A 23,990-nucleotide genomic window follows, 5' to 3' on the forward strand; every position below is an offset into this window, starting at 1 on the left:
ATATATAGCCTCCATATAAAACGATCCCCAGATTTGACCTCTGGTGCCTGTTGGAGAAGTAAAATTCATGCGATCTGGTTTAAATTTGGTACGTGGTGATAATATATGATATTTAACGACCATGCCAAACCAAAAGTGGTCCATATCAGTCCATAATCATATATAGCCCCAATATAAACCGATACCGTGATTTGTTTTTGGAACCACTTGGAGGAGCAAATTTCATCCGAGTCAGTTGACATTTGGTACATTGTGCTAGTATATGGCCGTTAACAACCATGCCTAACTAGGTCTATACTTATGTAAAGCCCTCAGATAAATCGATCTCCAATCACACACAAATTGGTCCATATCAAGTTCATAATTGTATATAGCCCACATATAAACGACATCCATATTTCAATTCTGACTCTATACGTACCGCGCAAAAGTCCATAGCGATTCGTAAATATTTGTAGACTTACCTATACATATCTTTTTTGTCTAATATATACCACGTACGTTTTCAAGATAACACAACCCAAGAAATTCCATTGTGGATGACAGTCTTTCATAGAAGTTTCTACGAAATCCATGGTGGAGGGTACATAAGATTCGGCACGTAAGATTCGGTACGTTGCACCTTTTTTGAAGTGATTTCATGGCAGTTTATTACAATGCACAGATGCATTTGTCTACTTTTGGCATTAAATTGGCAATTTTACAATGAGAATATAAAAACCGAAAGTCGGTTTTTGATCCCTTGAAAACACCGATTCTACCTGTTCCCCGAAAATGGGGTTTTGCAAGAAAACCGGTAATCGGTGTAAGAAAACAAAGCGGTTTACCGGTTTTGGTGAACCTATATTTCACCTCATGCGAAAACCGATCCCCAGATTCGACCTCTGGAACCTCACTGAGAATAAAATTTCATCCGATTCATTTGAAATTTTGAACGTTGTGTTAGTATACAGCCTATAACAAACATGCTAAAATTGATCTATATTAGCCCATAATAATATATAGCCCCCATGTAAATCGATTCCCAGATTTGGCTTTCGGAGCCTCTTGGAGGAGAAAATTTAGATCCATCAGGTTGAAATTTGGTCCATGTCGGTCTATAATTATATTTAGCCCACATATAAACCGATCTCTAGATTTTACTTCTTGAGCCTCCTGAATAAGCAATGTTCATCTGATCCTGCTAAAATTTGGTACTATACATGCAAAAATTGATCCACATTGTTTCACAATTATATGCAGTCCCCATATAAACCGACCCCCACATTTAGCTTCTGGCTCTCTAATTTCCGCGCAAAAATTGGTTTATATCGGTTCGTAATTATTTATAGATTCCCCGTATATTAACCGGTCAAGAACTGAATTATTACGGTATTTAATCTGCCCTTTCTTGTTTACTTTAAGAAAGTCTGACAAGAAGGATACTCTACATTCCCACCAAATTAAAAAAAAATAAGATAAAAATAAAACAAGTATAAATCGCAGTAAGTTCGGTCTGGACGAATCTTAAATACTCACCATCATGAATCAATCTTCGTCGTAGCAGGCTACTTGATAATATATAAAATTTGATGACAGATATTCTCCCAAGCAGAGCAGTTCAACCAGTACACGTCCCGAAGATAAATTTAAATATTCTACCTATGAAGACTAGATCAGATTCTGGATTTATAAGAACAATTTTTATTTGAGTTTTAGAGGAATCATAAATACAAAAAATTAATCTGTGTATTAATGTATTAATTTATTTGGCTTATTCCACGTTTCATGTTAATTTCAAGTAAACCGGAAATGTCTTTTCTTTTCTTTTCTTTTCTTTTCTTTTCTTTTAAAAAATGGGCCGTCCCTTGACCGGATGTATCCGCGTATTATACTGTTATATCGGTTATAACATATGTTGTTTTGATAGCACTTTACACTGAAAAGAAAAATAATGTCGATTAGACGAAATTATGATTTTTGACAATATTCAAACCAACTAGATTTTTTGATGGTTTGATTGATTATTTCAAAGCAACTTTTTTGAGAATTTGATACTCTTCGTAATTTCATTAATATTTCTTTGAGTGTGTTCTAAAAAAAGGGACTTCTAGTCTAAACCTCACAAAACTTCTCAAATCCATCTAAGCACACTTTACTATTTGAAGTTTTAAATGTTGATTTTAAACAAAACGTTACTTTGTCTAAACAATCGCATACACATTCAAATGCTGCTAAGTTGGAGATAACTTTATGCAAATATGCGATGTGACGACACAGCTACATAGTAGCGCAATGGAAACAATGTTTGATGACATTCAATGTTTTGCATACACATCCTCTCGCCTGAGGAAAAGTTACTGGGTTAATGTGAGAGAGATATTTTTGAATGTGGTTCACTTACTGCGATGGGGCTAGGTATGTCCGTGTGTGTGATTGTGTGACAACATAACAAAGTTGTGTGTTGTGTGTGTGATTCAATCTTATTAGCATAAAAGCCCAATTTCATTACTGTAGAGAATACAGGCACAGCTTCTGTAGAGAATACAACCATAGTTTCTTCTAGGACTCTTATCACTAGCCTAGTTTTTCAAATGTGGCGAAAAGAGCAGTTATGATGTTTACACACACGTGGTGAGATACAGTCTGACCCTTATTTTCATTGTGAGCTTAGTCGACAATCGCTGAAGTATCATTTTAATGCAGGAGTTTAGTAGATGGTGATGGTAAAGTTTGGATGTGTTAGAAATAATTTATTATTAAGCGGTAGTCTGTAAGAATTTATATCCATAGACTTAAATAAATAAATAAATTAATAGTCTCCTTCGATAGCTAGCGCCAAAAATTAGGATAGCTACTTCCTACGAAATCCAATGCCGGATTTGTTGGAGGCAAGGGTAGAGAAACGATGTTGGGGCACAGATGGTTTAAACTGTCGTGATCTCGTTGACGACAGTCTTCTGTGAGTGCATATATGGAGCGTCTCAACACTGAAAAAACAGTGAACCCACCAGGAAGAAAACTTTCGGTTAATTTTAGAAAATTTTGAATATTTGTAGAAAATTTTAACAAACGTTGGTATCACGTCGATGTCATAAAAACCAGTAAATATTTTTCGACAAATACAAGAAAATTTATTAGACATAACTAAGTTTTTTCACTTGTTGAAGAAAATTTTGTAGTTTGAAGAAAAAACTTGGAGTTCAAAATTGCAAGAATGTCTTTAGTGACATACGAAGTTCACGATGGACGCATTTTTGGTAAAATTTACAAATTTAAAGAAATTATGAACTATTTTGTGGAAGACACGAATTTAGTTAATCTTTATGCTTCATTTGAGTATATTTTTTCCTCGGGTTTAGTTAATTTAACTAACGTACACAAAAAAGTGTTTGAGTAAAGAAAAGTTTCTGCAAACATAATATTTCTATGAACTAAAATAAAGTTAAATTGGCTTTAGTGAAATAGAGAGTTCACTTTTTTTTGAGTGAATATAGCTTCTTACCGTCTGTTGGTCTAGAAGGCGTAATTTTTGAAATGTCTATATATATGTACCCAGCAAAAAAATTTGGAAGTTCTTCCAAAGGCGCAACTTTAAAAGCACTTCCAGAAGATGCACTCCCAATGATGTTCTTTATTTTAACTACCCAGGAAGTTCTTTTAATTCAATTTTTTATATCTTGGTTCTTCATACTTTTAATGGGTAATTTTAACTTTTTTTGTTTCAAATAGGTTAAAAACAGGGTAAGAATTCATAAAATGGTAGAAATCATTTAAATTTTGTCGAAAAAAATACTAAATCCAATCTGAAAACATTGTGAATTTTTGAAAATATTTGAGGTCAAACGTTTCCTACAAGCGTTGAATCCATTAAAAATTTTAAAAAATTATAAAAATAATTTTTTGACAAAATATCACAGACTTTTTTAATTTACATCCAAAACATTGAATTTGGATCGCACCTAAAGAAGTGATGCAAATTCAGTGCAACGGCTGTTGAAATGGAGGACTTCCATCCTATGACAAGCCCATGTTAAATTCATCGCTTCTGCGTAAATTTTGCACCACTCCAAATATATGATCTTTAACAACCGTGCCAGAATTGGTCAATATCGGTCCATAATTATATATAGCCCCCATATAAACCGTTCTCCAGATGTGACCTCCGGAGCCTTTTGGAGGAGCAAAATTCATCCGATCCGGTTTAAATGTGGAACGTGGTGTTAGTATATGGTCTCTAATATCCATACAAAAATTGGTCCACATCGGTTCACAACAAACGTCTGCAACGAATACACAAGCGAATACTTCAAGCACACGCCACACAATTCGAGTAGTAACTTCAGTGTCCATTTCTCAAACGAGTGAAATAGAAACCTTGCACATTGTGAACCAAAACAAATAGAACCCAGTAAAGCAAGCACCCAAAAATGTTTTGAAGTATTCGAATGTAATCGGAATTCCAAATCCATTCGTTTTATAATTTCCATTTCTGTGCAGATGAAGTTATTTCGTTTTCTCAACCATAAGAGTATGCTACACACACATACACACTTGATCGACGATTGAGTTTGTCTTTTGTTTGACAGTTACTTCGTGTCTCATACGAAGTTTCGTCGTTGCTAAAGCAAAGTATTCTATCTTCACTAAAAATGTTTTGATTTACTCGTATCGTGACGATTACTTCAAAACCAAAATATTGAAAAGAACTGTAAAACGATTCCTTTTGAATGTGATGGCTCTGCAATGCTTGACACTGTAATCGCTTTACAGTGGTTTTGTTTTATTCATTAATCGAAGTATTCGAAGTATTCGTGGGGTGTATTGCCTTCACTAGAATATCGATTACTTCGAATAGGCTTGCGCAGGCCTTTGGTTCACAATTATATATAGCCCCCATATAAACCATTCTCCAGATTTGACCTCCGGAGCCTCTTGGAGGAGCAACATTCATCCGATCCGGTTCAAATTTGGAACGTGGTGTTAGTATATGGCCGCTAATAACCATACCAAAATTGTTCCATATCGGTCTATAGTTATATATAGCCGATCTCCAATCACACAAAAATTGGTCCATATCGGTTCATAATCATGGTTGCCTCTCGAGCCAAAAATAATCCACCAAAATTTTATTTCTATAGAAATTTGTGTCAAAACTTTATTTGTATAGAAAATTTTGTCAAAAATTTAGTTCTATAGAAAATTTTGTCAAAATTTTATTTCTATAGAAAATTTTGTGAAAATTTTATTTCTATGGAAAATTTTGTTAAAATTTTATTTCTATAGAAAATTTTGTGAAAATGTTATTTCTATAGAAAATTTTGTTAAAATTTCATTTCTATAGAAAATGTTGTCAAAATTTTATTTCTATATAAAATTTTGTGAACAGTTTATTTCTATAGAAAATTTTGTTAAAATTTTATTTCTATAGATTTTTTGATTTAATATATATCACGTATTACATACAATTTGGAAGAAGGTGTTAGGAGGTTTTAAGATACCTTGCCATCGCCAAGCGTTATCGCAACTTTTGTAATTCGATTGTGGATGGCAGTGTTTAGAAGAAGTTTCTACGCAATCCATGGTGGAGGCATAAGCGTAGTAAGGCCTCTGTGGTGTGGGCTTAGCACCCTCTAGAAAAAAATTAGCCCCCCTAGAATGTGAAAACCTGTATATGATTTTCCATTATATATTGTTACTGTAGTATAGAAAGGGGGACTATAGCCCCCCTGTCTAGATACGGTAATGGGTGGAGGGTACATAAGCTTCGGCTTGGTCGAACTTACGGCCGTATATACTTGTTTGCATTAAGAATCTAAACATTATTTTCAATGTCGACTTATATCTTTATATATGTAAACTGTTAGATTCGTTTTTGTCAATACACATAGGGGGATATATGAGAAAATGAAGTGCAAAAGATATTAGTATGGTTAGTCCTTTTCTCTTGTCTTGCATGATTTCATTTGGCATTGTTCTTCTTCATTTTCTTTATGCAATTTTGAAAGACAAAGCGCGTAACATCACACATTGCTAAAAAGAACAAAAAGGAACAGACTAGCAAAACGAGACAAGAAAAGAATTGTTGAAGTGTGTTCGCTTTGTATTTCTCAATGTTTATGAATGAAACTGAAACTGAACATGTGAACTAAGTGACAGACAGACAGTATGATGGAACAATGATTGACGGCTAGATAGACTCTTGGAATGAAAAGTCTTGGTTGATGTTGTGTGTGTTTTAAAAAATTTTGGTATTTTTAACAAACCTACACCCTCACAAAAAATCGCTTCTCTAACATATACTCCCAAACATATTTTGGTTCAAGCATATACATTTTTGGGTATTGCTCAAACATTTATATGTTTGATCTCTACCAATATATAATATGTTTGAAAGCATATTGGTCTAAACAATATATGTTTGGGTAGTCTAAGTTCCAAACATTTTGTATTTTTGCATCCAAATTCAATAATGTTGTCTTCCAAAAAACAATATGTTATTATGTGACCATATAATATGTTTGGAAGCATTTTGCACCCAAAAATATTATATGTTTAAAAAAAATTCTCCCAAACAATATTGTGCTCAAAATTTTATTTATTTATTTATATATTTACAATCATAATGAATTATGAAAATAAACAGGTAATATAGGTTCTAACAACATAGGTTTTCGACCTGAATGCTCAAAATTTTGTTTCTGCCCAATTGTATATTCCCCGACATCTTTCTCACTTCCACGAGATTTTTTAGTTCTTAGCACCTTTTTCTGTAATACAAACATTGTAGAAGAAATTATTCAATTTTATTTTTTTTATTTTAATTTTACCTTTTGCCGGACGGGGATTCGAACAGCGGACCACACAGTTTGTAAGGATCAAAGAAGTAGCTGATCAATTGCCCAAGGAAAAAATGTTAATTTTGTAATAACAAGCAACCACCACCAACTTAATTCAATATCGCTCCCTGTTAAATAGCGCTCCAAGCTACTAAACACATATATGTTTATAGGCTATTTCTAAATTAATATATGTTTGCATCCAAGCATATTATATTTACAAACATTTTATGTCCCAAACATAATATGTTCTAACATATTAACATATATGTCCCAAACATGTTATGCTAGTTTATGAACATTATATGCTTGCACTCAAAAATATTGTGTTTAAAAATTTGTGTTCCAAACATATAATGTTTATAGCCAAACATATGAAAAACAGTCTTTTTCATCCGTGTAATAAACTTAGATTGTCGGATATTAAACCATCAACACGCTTACATAGAATGAAAATTGAGGAAAATATCGCTGCTTATCATCGATTCGTCGCCGATCACAGCAATTGGGTCTCTAGAAAACGTGGAACATTTTGCGAAAGGATTTAGGCGTCAAGCCTTCTAAAATACGGCTGTTGCAAGAATTGAAGCTGAACAACCTAAGCAACGCAAAATTTTTGGTAAATGGGCTCTTAAATAGAAAGTTGGCCGAATGCTAGCAAGACATCAAGAAAAAGTCACAGTTTGGTGCGGTTTATGGGCTGTTGGCACCATTGGACAGTATTTTTTCTTAGATGATGCAAATAGTAACGTAACTGTGGTGAGCGCTAACGTGGGATGATTTTTGGCGAAAGGAAAGAGCTTGACTCGCATGACATGTGGTTTCAACAAGACGGTGCCACATTCCGCAAAGCACGTATAGAAATGGTGTTATTGAGAGACGAGTTCGGTGAACATTTCATTTCACGTTTGATATGTTTAGCTTATGAGCAAATCTGTCCTTCTCTATTGGAATCAATTCTAGTTTTGTGTGTTGTCGTCCACCTTGAACGTCACGCTTGAATTTCATTACCATAACTTTGTTTCGAAATGCAATAGATCAAAATATATTTGTAAGCTTGTAAACAATCAAATGAACCGTCATAGATAAAACTGTCAAACAAGCGTTTGAGAAATGACATCAAATTTAAGTTGGTAGCATTAAAATATGACAATATACTGGTTTCACTTGCCCTTGTTTCACACCTCTCGTATAAAAATCTAATCTTAAGAAAGCCAATTTTTATAATGAATATTCTTAAGGGGGGAACTAAATAAAATATTAAATTTGCCTTTTGTGTTATCCTATCAAAAGGATGTGACTGGTTGTTGGATGGTTGTTTAGATATCAATCTTTCATTTTTTTTTCATAGAACGTATGATATATAAGAAATGGCTCTGTATGTGTAGGTGTATGGAATGTTAGTAAAAAATCACTTGTACGGCAAATAGCTATTGTAGCATTTTTCCTATTTATAAAGGGTGATTCTTTTGAGGTTAGGATTTTCATGCATTAGTATTTGACAGATCACGTGGGATTTCAGACATGGTGTCAAAGAGAAAGATGCTCAGTATGCTTTGACATTTCATCATGAATAGACTTACGATCTGCCACAACGTCGAATTTTCAGTGAATGGGCCCTAGAAAAGTTGGCAGAAAATCCGCTTTTTTATCGACAAATTTTGTTCAGCGATGAGGCTCATTTCTGGTTGAATGGCTACGTAAATAAGCAAAATTGCCGCATTTGGAGTGAAGAGCAACCAGAAGCCGTTCAAGAACTGCCCATGCATCCCGAAAAATGCACTGTTTGGTGTGGTTTGTACGCTGGTGGAATCATTGGACCGTATTTTTTCAAAGATGCTGTTGGACGCAACGTTACGGTGAATGGCGATCGCTATCGTTCGATGCTAACAAACTTTTTGTTGCCAAAAATGGAAGAACTGAACTTGGTTGACATGTGGTTTCAACAAGATGGCGCTACATGCCACACAGCTCGCGATTCTATGGCCATTTTGAGGGAAAACTTCGGAGAACAATTCATCTCAAGAAATGGACCGGTAAGTTGGCCACCAAGATCATGCGATTTGACGCCTTTAGACTATTTTTTGTGGGGCTACGTCAAGTCTAAAGTCTACAGAAATAAGCCAGCAACTATTCCAGCTTTGGAAGACAACATTTCCGAAGAAATTCGGGCTATTCCGGCCGAAATGCTCGAAAAAGTTGCCCAAAATTGGACTTTCCGAATGGACCACCTAAGACGCAGCCGCGGTCAACATTTAAATGAAATTATCTTCAAAAAGTAAATGTCATGGACCAATCTAACGTTTCAAATAAAGAACCGATGAGATTTTGCAAATTTTATGCGTTTTTTTTTTTTAAAAAGTTATCAAGCTCTTAACAAATCACCCTTTATAAACACTCCTCAGAGACAGGTGATTATTTCATTGTACAATTATGAGTACAGAAAGTACAAAAGACCCTTTCTAAAGATGCATATGATATATACATTACTAGTTAACAAGTATATACGGCCGTAAGTTCGGCCAGGCCGAATCTTATGTACCCTGCACCATGGATTTTGTAGAAATTTCTGCGAAAGACTGTCATCCACAATCGAATTACTTGCGTTGTGGTAATACTTACCGATGGCAAGGTATTTTAAAACTTCTTAACATCGTTTTCTAAATTGTGAGTTAGTCCATACGTGGTATATATTAGACAAAAAAGTTATGTATAGGTAAGTCTACAAATAATTACGAATTGATATGGACTTTTGCACGGTACGGGGAGAGCCAGAATTGAAATATGGGGGTCACTTATATGGGGACTACAATTATGAACTTGATATGGATCATTTTTTGTGTGATTGGGGATCGACTTATCTGAGGGCTATATATAACTATAGACCGATATGGACCTAGTTAGGTATGTTTGTTAACGGCAATATACTAGCACAATGTACCAAAATTCAACTGACTCGGATGAAATTTCCTCCTCCAAGAGGCTCCAAAACCAAATCTCGGGATCGGTTTATATGGGGGCTATATAAAGGGTGATTCTTTTGAGGTTAGGATTTTCATGCATTAGTATTTGACAGATCACGTGGGATTTCAGACATGGTGTCAAAGAGAAAGATGCTCAGTATGCTTTGACATTTCATCATGAATAGACTTACTAACGAGCAACGCTTGCAAATCATTGAATTTTATTACCAAAATCAGTGTTCGGTTCGAAATGTGTTTATCGACAAATTTTGTTCAGCGATGAGGCTCATTTCTGGTTGAATGGCTACGTAAATAAGCAAAATTGCCGCATTTGGAGTGAAGAGCAACCAGAAGCCGTTCAAGAACTGCCCATGCATCCCGAAAAATGCACTGTTTGGTGTGGTTTGTACGCTGGTGGAATCATTGGACCGTATTTTTTCAAAGATGCTGTTGGACGCAACGTTACGGTGAATGGCGATCGCTATCGTTCGATGCTAACAAACTTTTTGTTGCCAAAAATGGAAGAACTGAACTTGGTTGACATGTGGTTTCAACAAGATGGCGCTACATGCCACACAGCTCGCGATTCTATGGCCATTTTGAGGGAAAACTTCGGAGAACAATTCATCTCAAGAAATGGACCGATAAGTTGGCCACCAAGATCATGCGATTTGACGCCTTTAGACTATTTTTTGTGGGGCTACGTCAAGTCTAAAGTCTACAGAAATAAGCCAGCAACTATTCCAGCTTTGGAAGACAACATTTCCGAAGAAATTCGGGCTATTCCGGCCGAAATGCTCGAAAAAGTTGCCCAAAATTGGACTTTCCGAATGGACCACCTAAGACGCAGCCGCGGTCAACATTTAAATGAAATTATCTTCAAAAAGTAAATGTCATGGACCAATCTAACGTTTCAAATAAAGAACCGATGAGATTTTGCAAATTTTATGCGTTTTTTTTTTAAAAAAAAGTTATCAAGCTCTTAACAAATCACCCTTTATGATTATGGACTGATATTGACCACTTTTGGCATGGTTGTTAAATATCATATACTAACAGCACGTACCAAATTTCAACCAGATCGGATGAATTTTGCTTCTCCAAGACGCTCCAAAACCAAATCTCGGAATGGTTTTATATGTATATATATAATATAATGGACTGTATATAATTATAGACTGATATTAACCAATTCCTGCATGGTTGTTGGATACCATATACGTACTAACACCACGTACCAAATTTCAACAGAATCAGATGAATTTTGGTCTTCCAAGAGGCTGCGGAAGTCAAATCTGGGGATCGGTTTATATGGGGGCTATATATAATTATGAACCCATGTGGACCAATTTTTGCATGGTTATTAGAGACCATATACTTACACCACGTACCAAATTTCAGCCGGATCGGATGAAATTTGCTTCTCTTAGAGGCTCCGCAGGCCAAATCGGGGGATCGGTTTATATGGGGGTTATATATAATTATGAACCGATGAGGACTAATTTTTGCATAGTTGTTAGAGACCATACGAGTATACTTACACTATGTACCAAATTTAAGGATGAAATTTGCTTCTCTTAGAGGCTCCGCAAGCCAAATCTGGGGATCGGTTTGTATATATTTTTATGGACTGATGTGGACCAATTTTTGCATGGTTGTTAGAGACCATATACTAACACCACGTACTAAATTGCAATCAGATCGGATGAATTTTTCTTCTCCAAAAGGCACCGGAAGTCAAATCTGGGGATCGGTTTATATGGGTGCTATATATGATTATGGACCGATATGGACCAATTTTGGCACGGTTATTAGAGGCCATATACTTACACCATGTACCAAATTTCAGCCGGATCGGATGAAATTTGCTTCTCTTAGAGGGTCTGCAAACCAAATTTTGGGGCCCGTATATAGGGGGGGTGTACGTAAAAGTGCCCCCATATAAACGGACCCCCAGATTTGGCTTGCGGAGCCTCTAAGAGAAGCATATTTCATTCGATCCGGCTGAAATTTGGTACACGGTGTTGGTATATGGTCTCTAACAACCACGCAAAAATTGGTTCACATCGGTCCATAATTATATATAGCCCCCATATAAACCGATCCCCCGATTTGGTTTGCGGAGCCTCAAAGAGAAGCAAATTTCATTCGATGCTACTGAAATTTGGTACATGACGTTGGTATATGGTCTCTAACAACCATGCCAGAATTTGTCCATATCGGCCTATAATTATATATAGCCCCCATATAAACCGATCCCCAGATTTGGCTTGCGGAGCCTCAAAGAGAAGGAAATTTCATCCGATCAGGCTGAAATTTGGTACATGACGTTGGTATATGGTCTGTAACAACCATGCCAGAATTGGTCCATATCGGTCTATAATCATATATAGCCCCCATATAAACCGATCCCCAGATTTGTCTTGCGGAGTCTCAAAGAGAAGAAAATTTCATCCGATCCGGTTGAAATTTGGAACATGAGGTTAGTATATGGTCTCTAACAACCATGCCAGAATTGGTCCATATCGGTCCATAATTGTATATATCCCCCATATAAACAGTTCGCCAGATTTGAACTCCGGAGCCTCTTGGAGCAGGAAACTTCATGCGACCCGGTTCAAATTTGGAACGTGGTGTTAGTATATGGCCGCTAACAACCATACCAAAATTGGTCCATTACGGTTAATAGTTAGGTTAGGTTAAAGTGGCAGCCCGATAAAGTTTCAGACTCACTTAGACTATTCAGTCCATTGTTATATATAGCCGATCACCAATCACACAAAAATTGGTCCATATCGGTTCATAATCTTGGTTGCCACTCAAGCCAAAAATAATCTACCAAAATTGTGGATGACAGTTTTTAAAGAAGTTTCTGTGCAATCCATGGTGGAGGGTACATAAGCTTCGGCGTAGCCGAACTTACGGCCGTATATGCTTGTTATGGTTTGCAGAATTATAATGCTCTTTTAGGTTCATCATCCCGAAATGAAACCTTTTAAATGAAATTTCAAAAACCGATGCAATTGGTTATAAATTCATTTGTTTTTGGAATATTTGTCAAACAAAAGAGTTTGTGTGATTGCGCTGAAATGTCGAAAAATCTCAAAATTTCTGTAAATTCATCATCAAATCCGCACTTCTCCAAAATTGACAAAAAGAAATCACCAATACTAGCAACACGAACACAGAATACAGTCATTTGATGTTAGGTTAGGTTCCCAGCAAAAAGTACTTCAGCAGTAATAGTTTAGTTGCGCTTTTTGGTATATAATAAAGTAGGCAGTGCATCCATGCTGCATGTATCAGTGGCAATAATGTAAACCAGTAATCAAACCGGTTTATGATCATTGGTTTACGTTATTGCAACCTATTCATGCAGAAAAGATGCATTAAAGACAGTGCTGTTTTCCTTCATACCAACAATGCTATAAAATAGGAAACTCAAAATTATATATCACTTCTGAACAATATTGCTATTGAAAAGAGCAATTATATCAGCGCTATGTAGAACCTGCTCTAAATCGGGACATCGCCCACAAAAATCAGCACTGATTCATTTGTTTTGTAAGCAGTTGGTACTGTCTCTCTTCCTTACAATCCTGCTGAAATAGTGCTCCATTTTTTGCTGGGTTAGGTGGCAGCCCGATGTATCAAGGGTAAGGGACCTCCTTTTTATAGCCGAGTCCGAACGGAATTCCACTACTTAGAGAAGCTTTGAAACACTCAGAAATGTTACTCACCAGCATTACTGAGGTGGGATACTGAGGTGGGATAATCCACCGCTGAAAAACTTTTTGGTGTTCGGTTGAAGCAGGAAATGAACACACGACCTTGCGTATGCAAGGCGGGAATGCTAACCATTGCATCACGATGGCTCCCAATTGTTAGTTGGACGGTATCAACGTCATTGCTTCTGTCGGAGACCAGAAAGTGCACACTGTGCATATCTACACTAAAAAAAAGATTTTGACCTTCCTTTAAGGATTTTGGTATTGATTCCGAGCGGGTTCTTTAAAATAAGGAAATTTTTACCGACCTATCTAGCTTTAAATCTAGGATATATAAAATTTAAATTAGGATACAGATCTTATTTATTTAATTTTCTTTCTATTTTTTCCGGTATATTAATAAAGCTATTCATGTACAAACAAATGCCAGTTTAAAAATCCAAATTATGATGGATATTTCGAAGTAAAAAATATTTTCTTAATTCAAAAAAAAAAAAAAAAAAATAAACCACAGATGCTAAATCCTCAAAATAAGTCTTGGTCTATATTTGAACCGTTTTTATCTTAAATTTAAAGATTCAATATTTCAGTTAATTTAAGGACGATTTCTTTAAATTAAAAATGGGTTTCTTTACTTATACGAAAATTTGCCTTAGTTGAAAGTCATGCATTTTTAACGAAGGGACGCAAATTTTCAAAATGTTTGTCCTAAATGTAATAAAATTTTTTTTTTTTGAAGCAAAGATTATAATTTATTCTTTTTCTTTTTCTTCTTTTTCTTTCTTTTAATTATAATTTCATTATTTTAAGGAAATTTGTCCTGTGTAAATTGCGCATCCTAAAATTGAGGTTGCCTAATCTTTAATATCACGTAAATATTTTTTTCTGTGTGGAGTATACTGTCTGTGTCTGCATGTATATCTCGGCCCGCTCATGTACATCTCGATCCGCTCATTGCCCCAAGTTTAAATATAATATAACTAAGTTAATTTTCTCTCCTTTAGTTTTTATTTTGTGCTACTAAATTGGTAGACCTAATGAAGATGTAGGGTATCATTGTGGTCGCAATTTATCTATGTCTATACTTAAAACACTGATTAGTCTTCGTCTTAAACCAAATTGAGAGAATGCGCATTTTGGAAGACGACCAGACCTACACGCTAAATTTTTTAATATTCTGTATCGGAAATTTAACAATAAAACTCCTATAGAATTTTCATCACTTTTATTATTCTACAAATAATTTTAGTAGGAAAACTTTAATTAATCCATTATTATTATTTTTTATTATACCCACCACCATAGAATGGTGACGGGGTATAATAAGTTTGTCATTCCGTTTGTAACGCATCGAAATATCGATTTCCGACTATATAAAGTATATATATTCTTGATCAGGGAGAAATTCTAAGACGATATAAGCATGTCCGTCTGTCTGTCTGTCTGTCTGTCTGGCTGTCTGTTGTAATCACGCTACAGCATTCAATAATGGAGCTATCGTCCTGAAATTTGGCACAGAATCGTCTTTTGTCTGCGCGCAGGTCAAGTTCGAAGATGGGCTATATCGGGCCATGTTTTGGTATAGCCCCCATATAAACCGACCTCCCGATTTGGGGTCTTTCGCTTATATAAACCGTAGCTTCCATCCAATTTGCGCGAAATTGAAAATCTAGAGGTATTTTGGGACCTTGGAGAGGTGTGCCAAAAATGGTGAGTGTCGGTCCATGGTTTGGTATAGCCCCCATATAAACCGACCTCCCCATTTGGGGTCTTTCGCTTATGGAAACCGTAGTTTTCATCCAATTTGCCTGAAATTAGAAATATAGAGGTATTTGAGGACCATAAATAGGTGTGCTGAAAATGGTGCCCATCGGTCCATGTTTTGGTATAGCCCCCATATAGACCGATATCCCGATTTTGCTTCTAGGGCTTCTAGAAACTATATTTACCACCCGATTTGCCTGAAATTGGAAATATAGAGGTATTTGAGGACCATAAAAAGGTGTGCCGAAAATGGTGCTCATCGGTCCATGTTTTGATATAGCCCCCATAGAGACTCCCGATTTTGCTTCTTGGGCTTCTAGAAACTATATTTTCTATCCTATTTTCCTGAAATTGAAAATCTAGAGTTCTTTTGGGACCATAAAAAGGTGTGCCGAAAATGTATGCCGAAAAGGTGTGCCGAAAAAGGTGCCCATTTTTTGGTATAGCCCCCATATAGACTGATCTCTCGATTTTTACTTCTTGGGCGTCTAGAAACTATATTTTCTAGCCGATTTGTTTGAAATTGAAAATCTGGAGGTATTTTAAGATCACAAATATGTGAGTAGCAAATGGTGCCTATCGGTCCATGTTTTGGTGTAGCCCCCATATACACCGATCTCCCGGCTTTATTTCATGGGCTTCTAGAATCCATAGTTTTTATCCGATTTGCTGGAAATTAGTAATCTATAATGAAATTTTAGACAAACGAAATTTCCTTTTCTTATAAAGTATTTTCGTTTATTCAACGATTGTCTCTAAAATTTGTGTCAAAAGAAAACTTTGCTTGTCTAAAATTACGTATCTCAAAAAAGAAAACACTTCTTTTAGGGTATAGCAGGCGCACTGATCATGAAAATTGCTTCAAACTGAAAGTAAAATTTCCAGATTTTACTCATCGTATTCAAATAATGGCGGAAAAAATCTACATATTTAAAATTTTAAATTGAGGCGTAATTTCATCATATACACGATATGTTTATAATTTCTCTAAAATTCAAACAAAATTGGTTTTCATAAATCCAGAATCTGATCTGGTCTTCATATGTAGAATCTTTAAAGTTTGTCTTCGGGAACTGACTTGCTTGGGAGAAGATTTGACATCAAACCCCCTACAATTCTATATATTATCAAGTAACCCACTACGACGAAGAGTTTTCAAAGTAAACTATCATATTTGGTTCATGGTGGTGGGTATTTAAAATTCGGCCCGGCCGAATTTACTGCTTTATATACTTGTTTAGTTATACTCTAATGTATCTCCTAATCTGCTGGCGGAAGCTTATATGACCTCCAGGTATAACCGTAAAAATAAAATACTTGCTATTATAAAAATATACTGGGCTTTTATCAATGAAAAAGCTACATAATGAATGAATGAAACGCTTTTGCCACAATTCTCTCAGCTAGCCAACCTTGATGTTTATGTGCTTTTTGTTTGTTTCTTGGTCGTTTGTTTTTATAACCAAACACCTACTTAAACATCTAAGGTCGTCATGCACACGATAAGGTCAACAATCACAGTCTTTTATATTTATAGTAAAAGAATATGGTGAATTCCTACATACAAGCACGCACATACTTGTATGCATTCATTATCCTAATCTAAATTCCTTAAAGGACATTTTCACAAAGCTGCAAGTAATGTGCTTTTTAACATATTTATACTTGAAGGTGCTACCAATGCAGATTAAAATAAACTATTACAAAATGGTTTGACTTTGCTCATGTCTCGCAAACTAAGTTTTTCATATAGAAATTTGGTTTTTTTTCAGGATTTGCATGGAATTATCGATCTTTTAGGGTTATCACGAATTTTTTTTCGGATGATCCCAAATAGACCGCTAGGACGGTTAGTTTAGGATATATGAGTAAACGAAAATTTCCATAAATTTTTTTTTTCAGGATTTGAATGGATCTTTTGATTTTATGGTGGTGATCACGAATTAATCTCATTTTCATTCTAGGCCGCTTAATTTAAAAGATATGAGCTGATAACGAATTAACCTCATTTTCTCTCAAGGTCGCTTAATTTAGGAAATGTGCGCAAAAGAAGTTTTTCATATCAAAATTAATTTTTTTCAAGATTCATATGGAATTTTCGATTTTTTTGGGGTAATTACGAATTAACTTCCTTTTCGCTCTAGGACGCTTACCAAATGAAAGTTTTTCATATAAAAATTTCGTTTTGGATTGAACTTTCGATTTTTTATGGGAGATCACGAATTAATTAATTAGCATTAAAAAAAGTTTTTTTTCACATAAAAATTTAAAATTTTTGAGGATTTGGATGGAATTTTCGATTTTTTGGGGGTGATAACGAATTAAGCTCATTTTTGCTCTACGAAGCTTAGTTTAGGATATATGGAAAAAATGGATATATGAGAATTTATGTGCGTGATCACGAATTAACCTTTTTTTCGTTGTAGTACATTTATTTCAGGAGTGTGATGGAATTTTCGTTTTTTTTGGGGACGAGCACGAATTATCACCATTTTAGTTTGGAAGATATGAGCAATGGAAGTTTAGCATACACAAATTTCATTTTTTTTTTTAAGATTTGGATGCAATTTTGTTTTGGTAATTACGAATTGCCCTCCTTTTTGCCCTTGGACGCTTAGTATAGGAGATATGAGCAAAAAAGTGCTTCATATAAAAATGTTATTTTTTTTAGGATTTGGATAGAATTTTCAATTTGGATTGGGATGAAGTTTTCAATTTTTGTTTTTGGAATACTCCCGAATTATCCTGCTTGTAGCTCTAAAACGCTTATTTAAGGAGAAAAGTTTTAACTTTTTCAGGATTTCGATTTCGAGGGTGGTCATGTATTAATTCAGATGGAAGTTTCGATATTTTGAGAATTCAGATGGAATTTTCGCTTAGTTTAGGGAATATGAGCAGAAGAAGTTTTTCATATAAAATTTTTGATTTTCTTAGTATTTGTTTTGATTTTTTTATGTGCTTTGACTCTTTTCGCTTAAGACGCTTAGTTTAGGAGGAATGATCAAAAGCAGTGTTGCCAGAAGAAGGGAAATTCTCTACTTGTAGGATTGTGTCTTATATTTAGCGTCTTGTAGGGGCGTAGTGGCACAATGTAGCGACTTTTTCACTCAAAACACAATTTTTTAAGGAGGAAGAAATTAGAAGCCGAAAATGCCAGATTTTTAACAATGTGTGGTAAGCACATGTTGTACATCGTACCAAAAAAAATCTACAAAAATTTGAAGAAAATTTTACCAGAAATATACCAAACAAATATTTCTATAGAAATTTTTCTCAAAATTTCATTTATATATACAAAAATTTTCTCAAAATTTTATTTCTATAGAAAATTATGTCAAAATTAATGAATTATTGATAAAAACGACCTCCTTTTTGTGTGTAACATTATGTCAAAATTTTATTTCTATAGAAAATTTTGTCAAAATTTTATTTCTATAGAAAATTTTCCCAAAATGCTATTTCTATAGAAAATTTTCTCAAATTGTATTTCTATAGAAAATTTTCTCAAAATTTTATTTCTATAGAAAATTTTGTCAAAATTTTATTTCTATTTGTAGAGTTTGTAAGGCTTGAGGTCATGTTGTAATAAAACAAAATAAAATCTTAGTTTTTTATTGTGTTTTATTTTTAATTTTTTCCAATATTTCGAACACCATCGTTGTCCGTCCTCAGGGAAATTAACTTTAACAAAAGAAAATAAACACAAATTAACCAAACAGAAAGACAAATATTTAAAAATTATGTTACAAAAATTGTTACTAGGACATTTACATTTTTAATATTTTTAATAAGACAAAGTGACTTGCTCGCCACTGCTTTTGAGTTTACACTAAACACTATTACTTTTTGCTGTATTTTTAACTATGTTTCTATATATATGCGCACAGTGGTCCGTGTCAGTCTTATAATATATTATTTTTTCCGTCGCACACAGAGAATAGATTAGTTGGAATTCGGTTGAATTTACGAATATTCTGTATTTAGAAATAAATAAAAGTTGATTATACCAATTTTCTGTACTTACATGCATTTGGTCATACCTGTAACCATTAGTTGTGATTTTTAACAGATTTTCTGTCGTGCTACAAGATAATTGGTTGTGGCAACCGAACCTACCTCATTTGATTAATTTTGATTCAAATTGGTTGATACGACCAACCGTAAGGAAAATTCTCAACTATCATTCAGCAGTTACCACTTTCATATAGTATTCACAACCGAATAACATTTCGAATTTTTTAAATGTCATTTGTATTAATGAAAATAAGTTGAAGAATTTTTTTGTATTATTTGAAACTTTAAAGCAAACAAAAAATACCGATATTACCTGTTATTTGTGATCGTAACAGAGCAAGAATGATAAAACATAAATTGGGAGGTTGAGGTTCAGCTTGGATCCAGAACTTTGTAAGAGGTAAAATCTACTCTCCCAAGCAGATTGGTTTTACTTCTAGTCCCGTGCAATTTGGGTGATCAGTGCTCCTTCTTGTCCCTGAAGAAGATAATTCGAGAGGCCGGTGTATATGAGAACAATATCAAACCTATACCAATATAAACCAAATTTTTCCAATTTTAGGAAAAAACAAATTAACTCTAGTTTTCCAATTTCAACAAAATCTGATAAAAATGTCGGTTTCGAGAAACACAAGAAGTCAGAGCGGGAAATGGGGCTATACCAAAAACTGGACCGATGCACTCCAAATTCCATACACATATTTGCGGGACCCAAAATATCTAAGATTCAATTTGCTCGAATAGAAATTGCGATGTCTCGATGCTAAAGAACCCAACTCAGATCATCACTTTATATGGTGCTATATTAAAACCATCTTCAAATTTGACCTGCATGCAGAAAAAAGACGAGTTTGTGTAAAATTTCAGCACGGTAAATTCATTATTGAAAGCTGTAGCGTCATTACCAGAGATGGTCTGTATCAAACTTTTTTAGGTTTGCGACTGTCGCAAAGTTGTAAACGTCACATATGCGTCGTAAATGTAGAAAAAGTAACAAAAGTCGCAAACTGAAAATACTTTAGTCGCGTCAGCTAAGCAGCGAATTCGATGATATCCAAGACGATGTTATGTGCGAAGAAGTTTCAATTCTTAGGAATGTTCACAATTTTCGGTTTTAGTCCTCACATTTTCCCTATTGCCTTTTGCACGAGTACAGGGTAACCGTGGATTTTCTCGTTCTTTCTTAGCTTTAAGTTCAGTCTCCTGTCCAATATAGCCCCAAGGTATTTTGCACACTCACCAACGGGAATTTCGATACCACCTAAGAAAATAGGCTTGACCATGGGAAAACTTTCACAAATTTCTGCAGAAACTCACAGCGAATGCTGTCAAACTAAATTAAAAAATGTTCAGGATTTCTTCTATTCAAAATTTGGTTTTCTACAGTAGGTTTACGACTTTTGTGACATACGTATTATACCGTCGCAAATGTATGTCGCAAGAGTCACAGTTTGTGACAGGCCAACCCTGGTCATTACAACAGACACACAGCCAGAAATACAGAAGGATATCGTCTTAGAATTTCTCCCTGATCAAGAACAAATATAGGTTTATATAGTCGGAAATCGATATTTCGTTTGCGTTACAAGGGGAATGATAAGTTTATTACAATGGAATGATGGTGAGTATTCAAGTAAGGCAAGTCTAAAGTCGGGCGGGTGGGTTATATTATACCCTGCACCATTCTGTAGATGTACATATTCGATACCATTTATGTACAAAATCACAACCAATGTCTTCGGCAGACCCAACCAACACAATATGTGATATTAGTTGTATCGACCGAATCATTCGGGTGACACAACTACCAACTGATAGTAGCTGCAACTGCCAAAAGAAGGTTGGCAATAAATTCGGTTATCACAACCAATCCGTATTCTCTGTGCGGTACATTTATAATATGTAGCATTTCTAACATATATCTCCTTTTGTGATTGTTCTCCTGGGCTAAAATATATCTGTGGACTTTTGGCAAAACAACATAAGTCGAGATATGACAATTTGCATTTTTTTTAATCATATGGGTGATTTTTGAAGGCGCATCTTTTGGTCTAGTCAGCGTCTTCCTACGATATATAGATCGGAAGATATAAACATCGAAAAATCAACATAAGTCGTGTTTTTACTTATTGGCATTTGACAAAATAACTTATTTCAATTAAATTGAAAAATCGATCAATTAAAAAAAAAAAACTGATATCAACATTTGACAAAACAACGTATTTCGACTTGTCAGTCAGTGTTATTTTATAATTTGCTTTTTATTTTTATTGAAACTTAGGCAGTATAAAGTTCAAATGATTGAAAAGGTGGATAGCCAGAGCCAAAGTGAAGAAGATGATTTTCATGAAACTGACTTCGATGATTCTGACTATATTCCTTCAGGTAGTAGTTCCAATTCAGAACTGAACATAACATCCGAATGTGTTCGGGCTATGGCTAATGTTCTGGAGTCAAACATGTGCAACGACAATGTGTCGGAGCTCGACAAAATTGACTTATTTACTTATAATTCATCATTGAAAAATGGAAACAAACTTAAGAAAAACCTAGGGTTACAATATGTTACGTACAAAAATAAAACTATGCCGGCAAGAAAAACTCAAGAAATAGGAATGTGCAGACTCAAATGCTATACTAAAATTAATTTTGAACAGCAAACAAATGTTTTCGAAGCTTACTGGAGTTTGGGATAGTATAATAAGCGCCGTCAATTTCTGTCAAACTTAATTGAAGTTCAAACTAAGAAAACAGAGTCAGTTAAAATGTCTGAAACACAAAAAAATCGAAAATTTGTATATTTATATCATTTTGAAATCCACGGCATCAAGACAAGAGTATGCAAGCAATGTTTCCTGAAAATATTTGGCGAAACCGAGCAAAGTGTAAGAACTGTCTGCAAAAGTAAGATTCAAGATGAACTACCAGCGACAAGCGTGGAAAACATGATCCTGCTCATAAAATATCAATTGAGAAACATAATGAAGTTCTAGAATTTATTAATTTAATTCCGAAGTATCAAAGTCATTATAGTCGTCGGCATACCAAGAAAGTATATTTTCAGCGCGGACTTAACCTTTCAACATTGTATACCCTTTATAGGAATAAGATCTCGTTATCCGTTTCAAACTCAAAGTTTGAAGAAATATTTCGCACTTTGGACTTAAAGTTTAAAAAACCTCAGCTAGATTTATGTACGCAATGTGAGACATTAAAAGCAAAAATAAAAAACAACAAGAATGATGTAGAAAAATCAGAACTTTCGCAACAGCTAACTAACCATCATAATGAGGCTGATTTCGCCTATGAATGTAAAAGAAATGATAAAAGACTTTCTATGAGTGATAAGTCCGTAAAAATGTGTACATTTGATTTGCAGCAGTGTCTGCCAACTCCGTATTTGAGTGCATCGATATTTATTTACAAGCGTCCTTTATGGACTTTCAACTTTACTATCCATGATGGTGCTACAAACAAAGCTGACTGCTATATTTGGCATGAAGGTATTGCAAAACGAGGAGCAAATGATATTGGTTCTTGTATTTATAAATACCTTTCGGAACTACCATATTCAGTAAATCACGTTATTTTATATAGTGATTCGTGTCCTGGACAAAATCGAAACTCGTATGTCTGTGGAGTGTTCGAGAAAATCCTGCAGGATCATCCAAGTATTCAAACAATTGATCACAAATTTCTTATCGTAGGTCATACTCATCTTGAGTGTGATACAGTTCATGCACAGATAGAAAATAAGAAAAAAAATTCTTCTGGTTCCATACAACATCCACATGATTGGGCGAACTTAATAGCTGCTACAAATAAAAAATATGTTGTCCATGAATTGAAACAAGATGACTTCTACGACTTTCAAGCTTTTTTGAAGCAAAATTTTAGTTGGAGAACAAATAATTTCACAGGTTGGTATATATATTTTAAGCATAACTTTTAACTTCTTTCTAATACAGGCTATAATTTATAGGTGAGAAATTTGAATGGAAGATGGTGCGCTGGATGCGATATGAGAAAGACAAACTTGGAATATTACAATATAAACATTCTCACACAATGGAGGAAAAATTCAAAGAATTGAATATAAATCAACGTCGTCGAAAGGAACAAACAGCATCATTAACCCAAAGTTATACCTCTGATCTGCCTATTTCAATGAACAAAAAACGTGATTTGATTGAAATGCTGCCATTGATCAACGAAAATTTTCACAATTTTTATCAAAATTTAAAGACTGAAGGAGAATGTTCAATTGAAGTAGATTCCGATTTGGACGAAATAGACAACGATGAATAATTTTATATAAGAGTAAAGTTTAATTTTTAATACATTTCAATGAATTTTGTGTAATTTTTATTTTAGTAACTATTTTTATTTAAAATACATTTAATGAATTTTTCTTTTTAAGTTTACAAAAGCTTCAATAAAACGCATTTCGAAAAACAACACATATCCCATTTTTTTCTCTTGAACAATTTGATAAAACATTGTAACTCGACTTATGTTAATAAATCTAGTTTTGTGGTTTGGAAAAATTTATTTGACATAACAACATATATCGAATTATGTTGATTTTTTTATAAATTTTTTTTGACAAAACATCATATCTCATATTTTCTAAAATATTTCCATAAATCTAAACCCTAATTAATTTTAAAAACAAACAGCAGATAGAGCATAAAAAGTTTCAT

At 34.4% G+C, this 23,990-nt stretch overlaps 1 protein-coding gene across 1 annotated transcript; it reads left to right on the plus strand.

The window, feature by feature from the left end:
* The first annotated feature begins 2,852 nt into the window (after positions 1-2,852).
* Positions 2,853-23,597, plus strand: LOC142231212 (uncharacterized). Its single transcript, XM_075301830.1, has 4 exons — positions 2,853-2,941; positions 21,569-21,841; positions 22,390-23,207; positions 23,270-23,597. Exons 1-4 carry the CDS (start codon positions 2,853-2,855, stop codon positions 23,593-23,595), a joined length of 1,506 nt encoding a protein of 501 aa, XP_075157945.1. The 3' UTR covers positions 23,596-23,597.
* Positions 23,598-23,990: the final 393 nt, after the last annotated feature.

Source organism: Haematobia irritans, chromosome 3 (genome assembly GCF_050003625.1).
Source record: "Haematobia irritans isolate KBUSLIRL chromosome 3, ASM5000362v1, whole genome shotgun sequence".
NCBI classification, from domain to species: Eukaryota; Metazoa; Arthropoda; class Insecta; order Diptera; family Muscidae; genus Haematobia; species Haematobia irritans.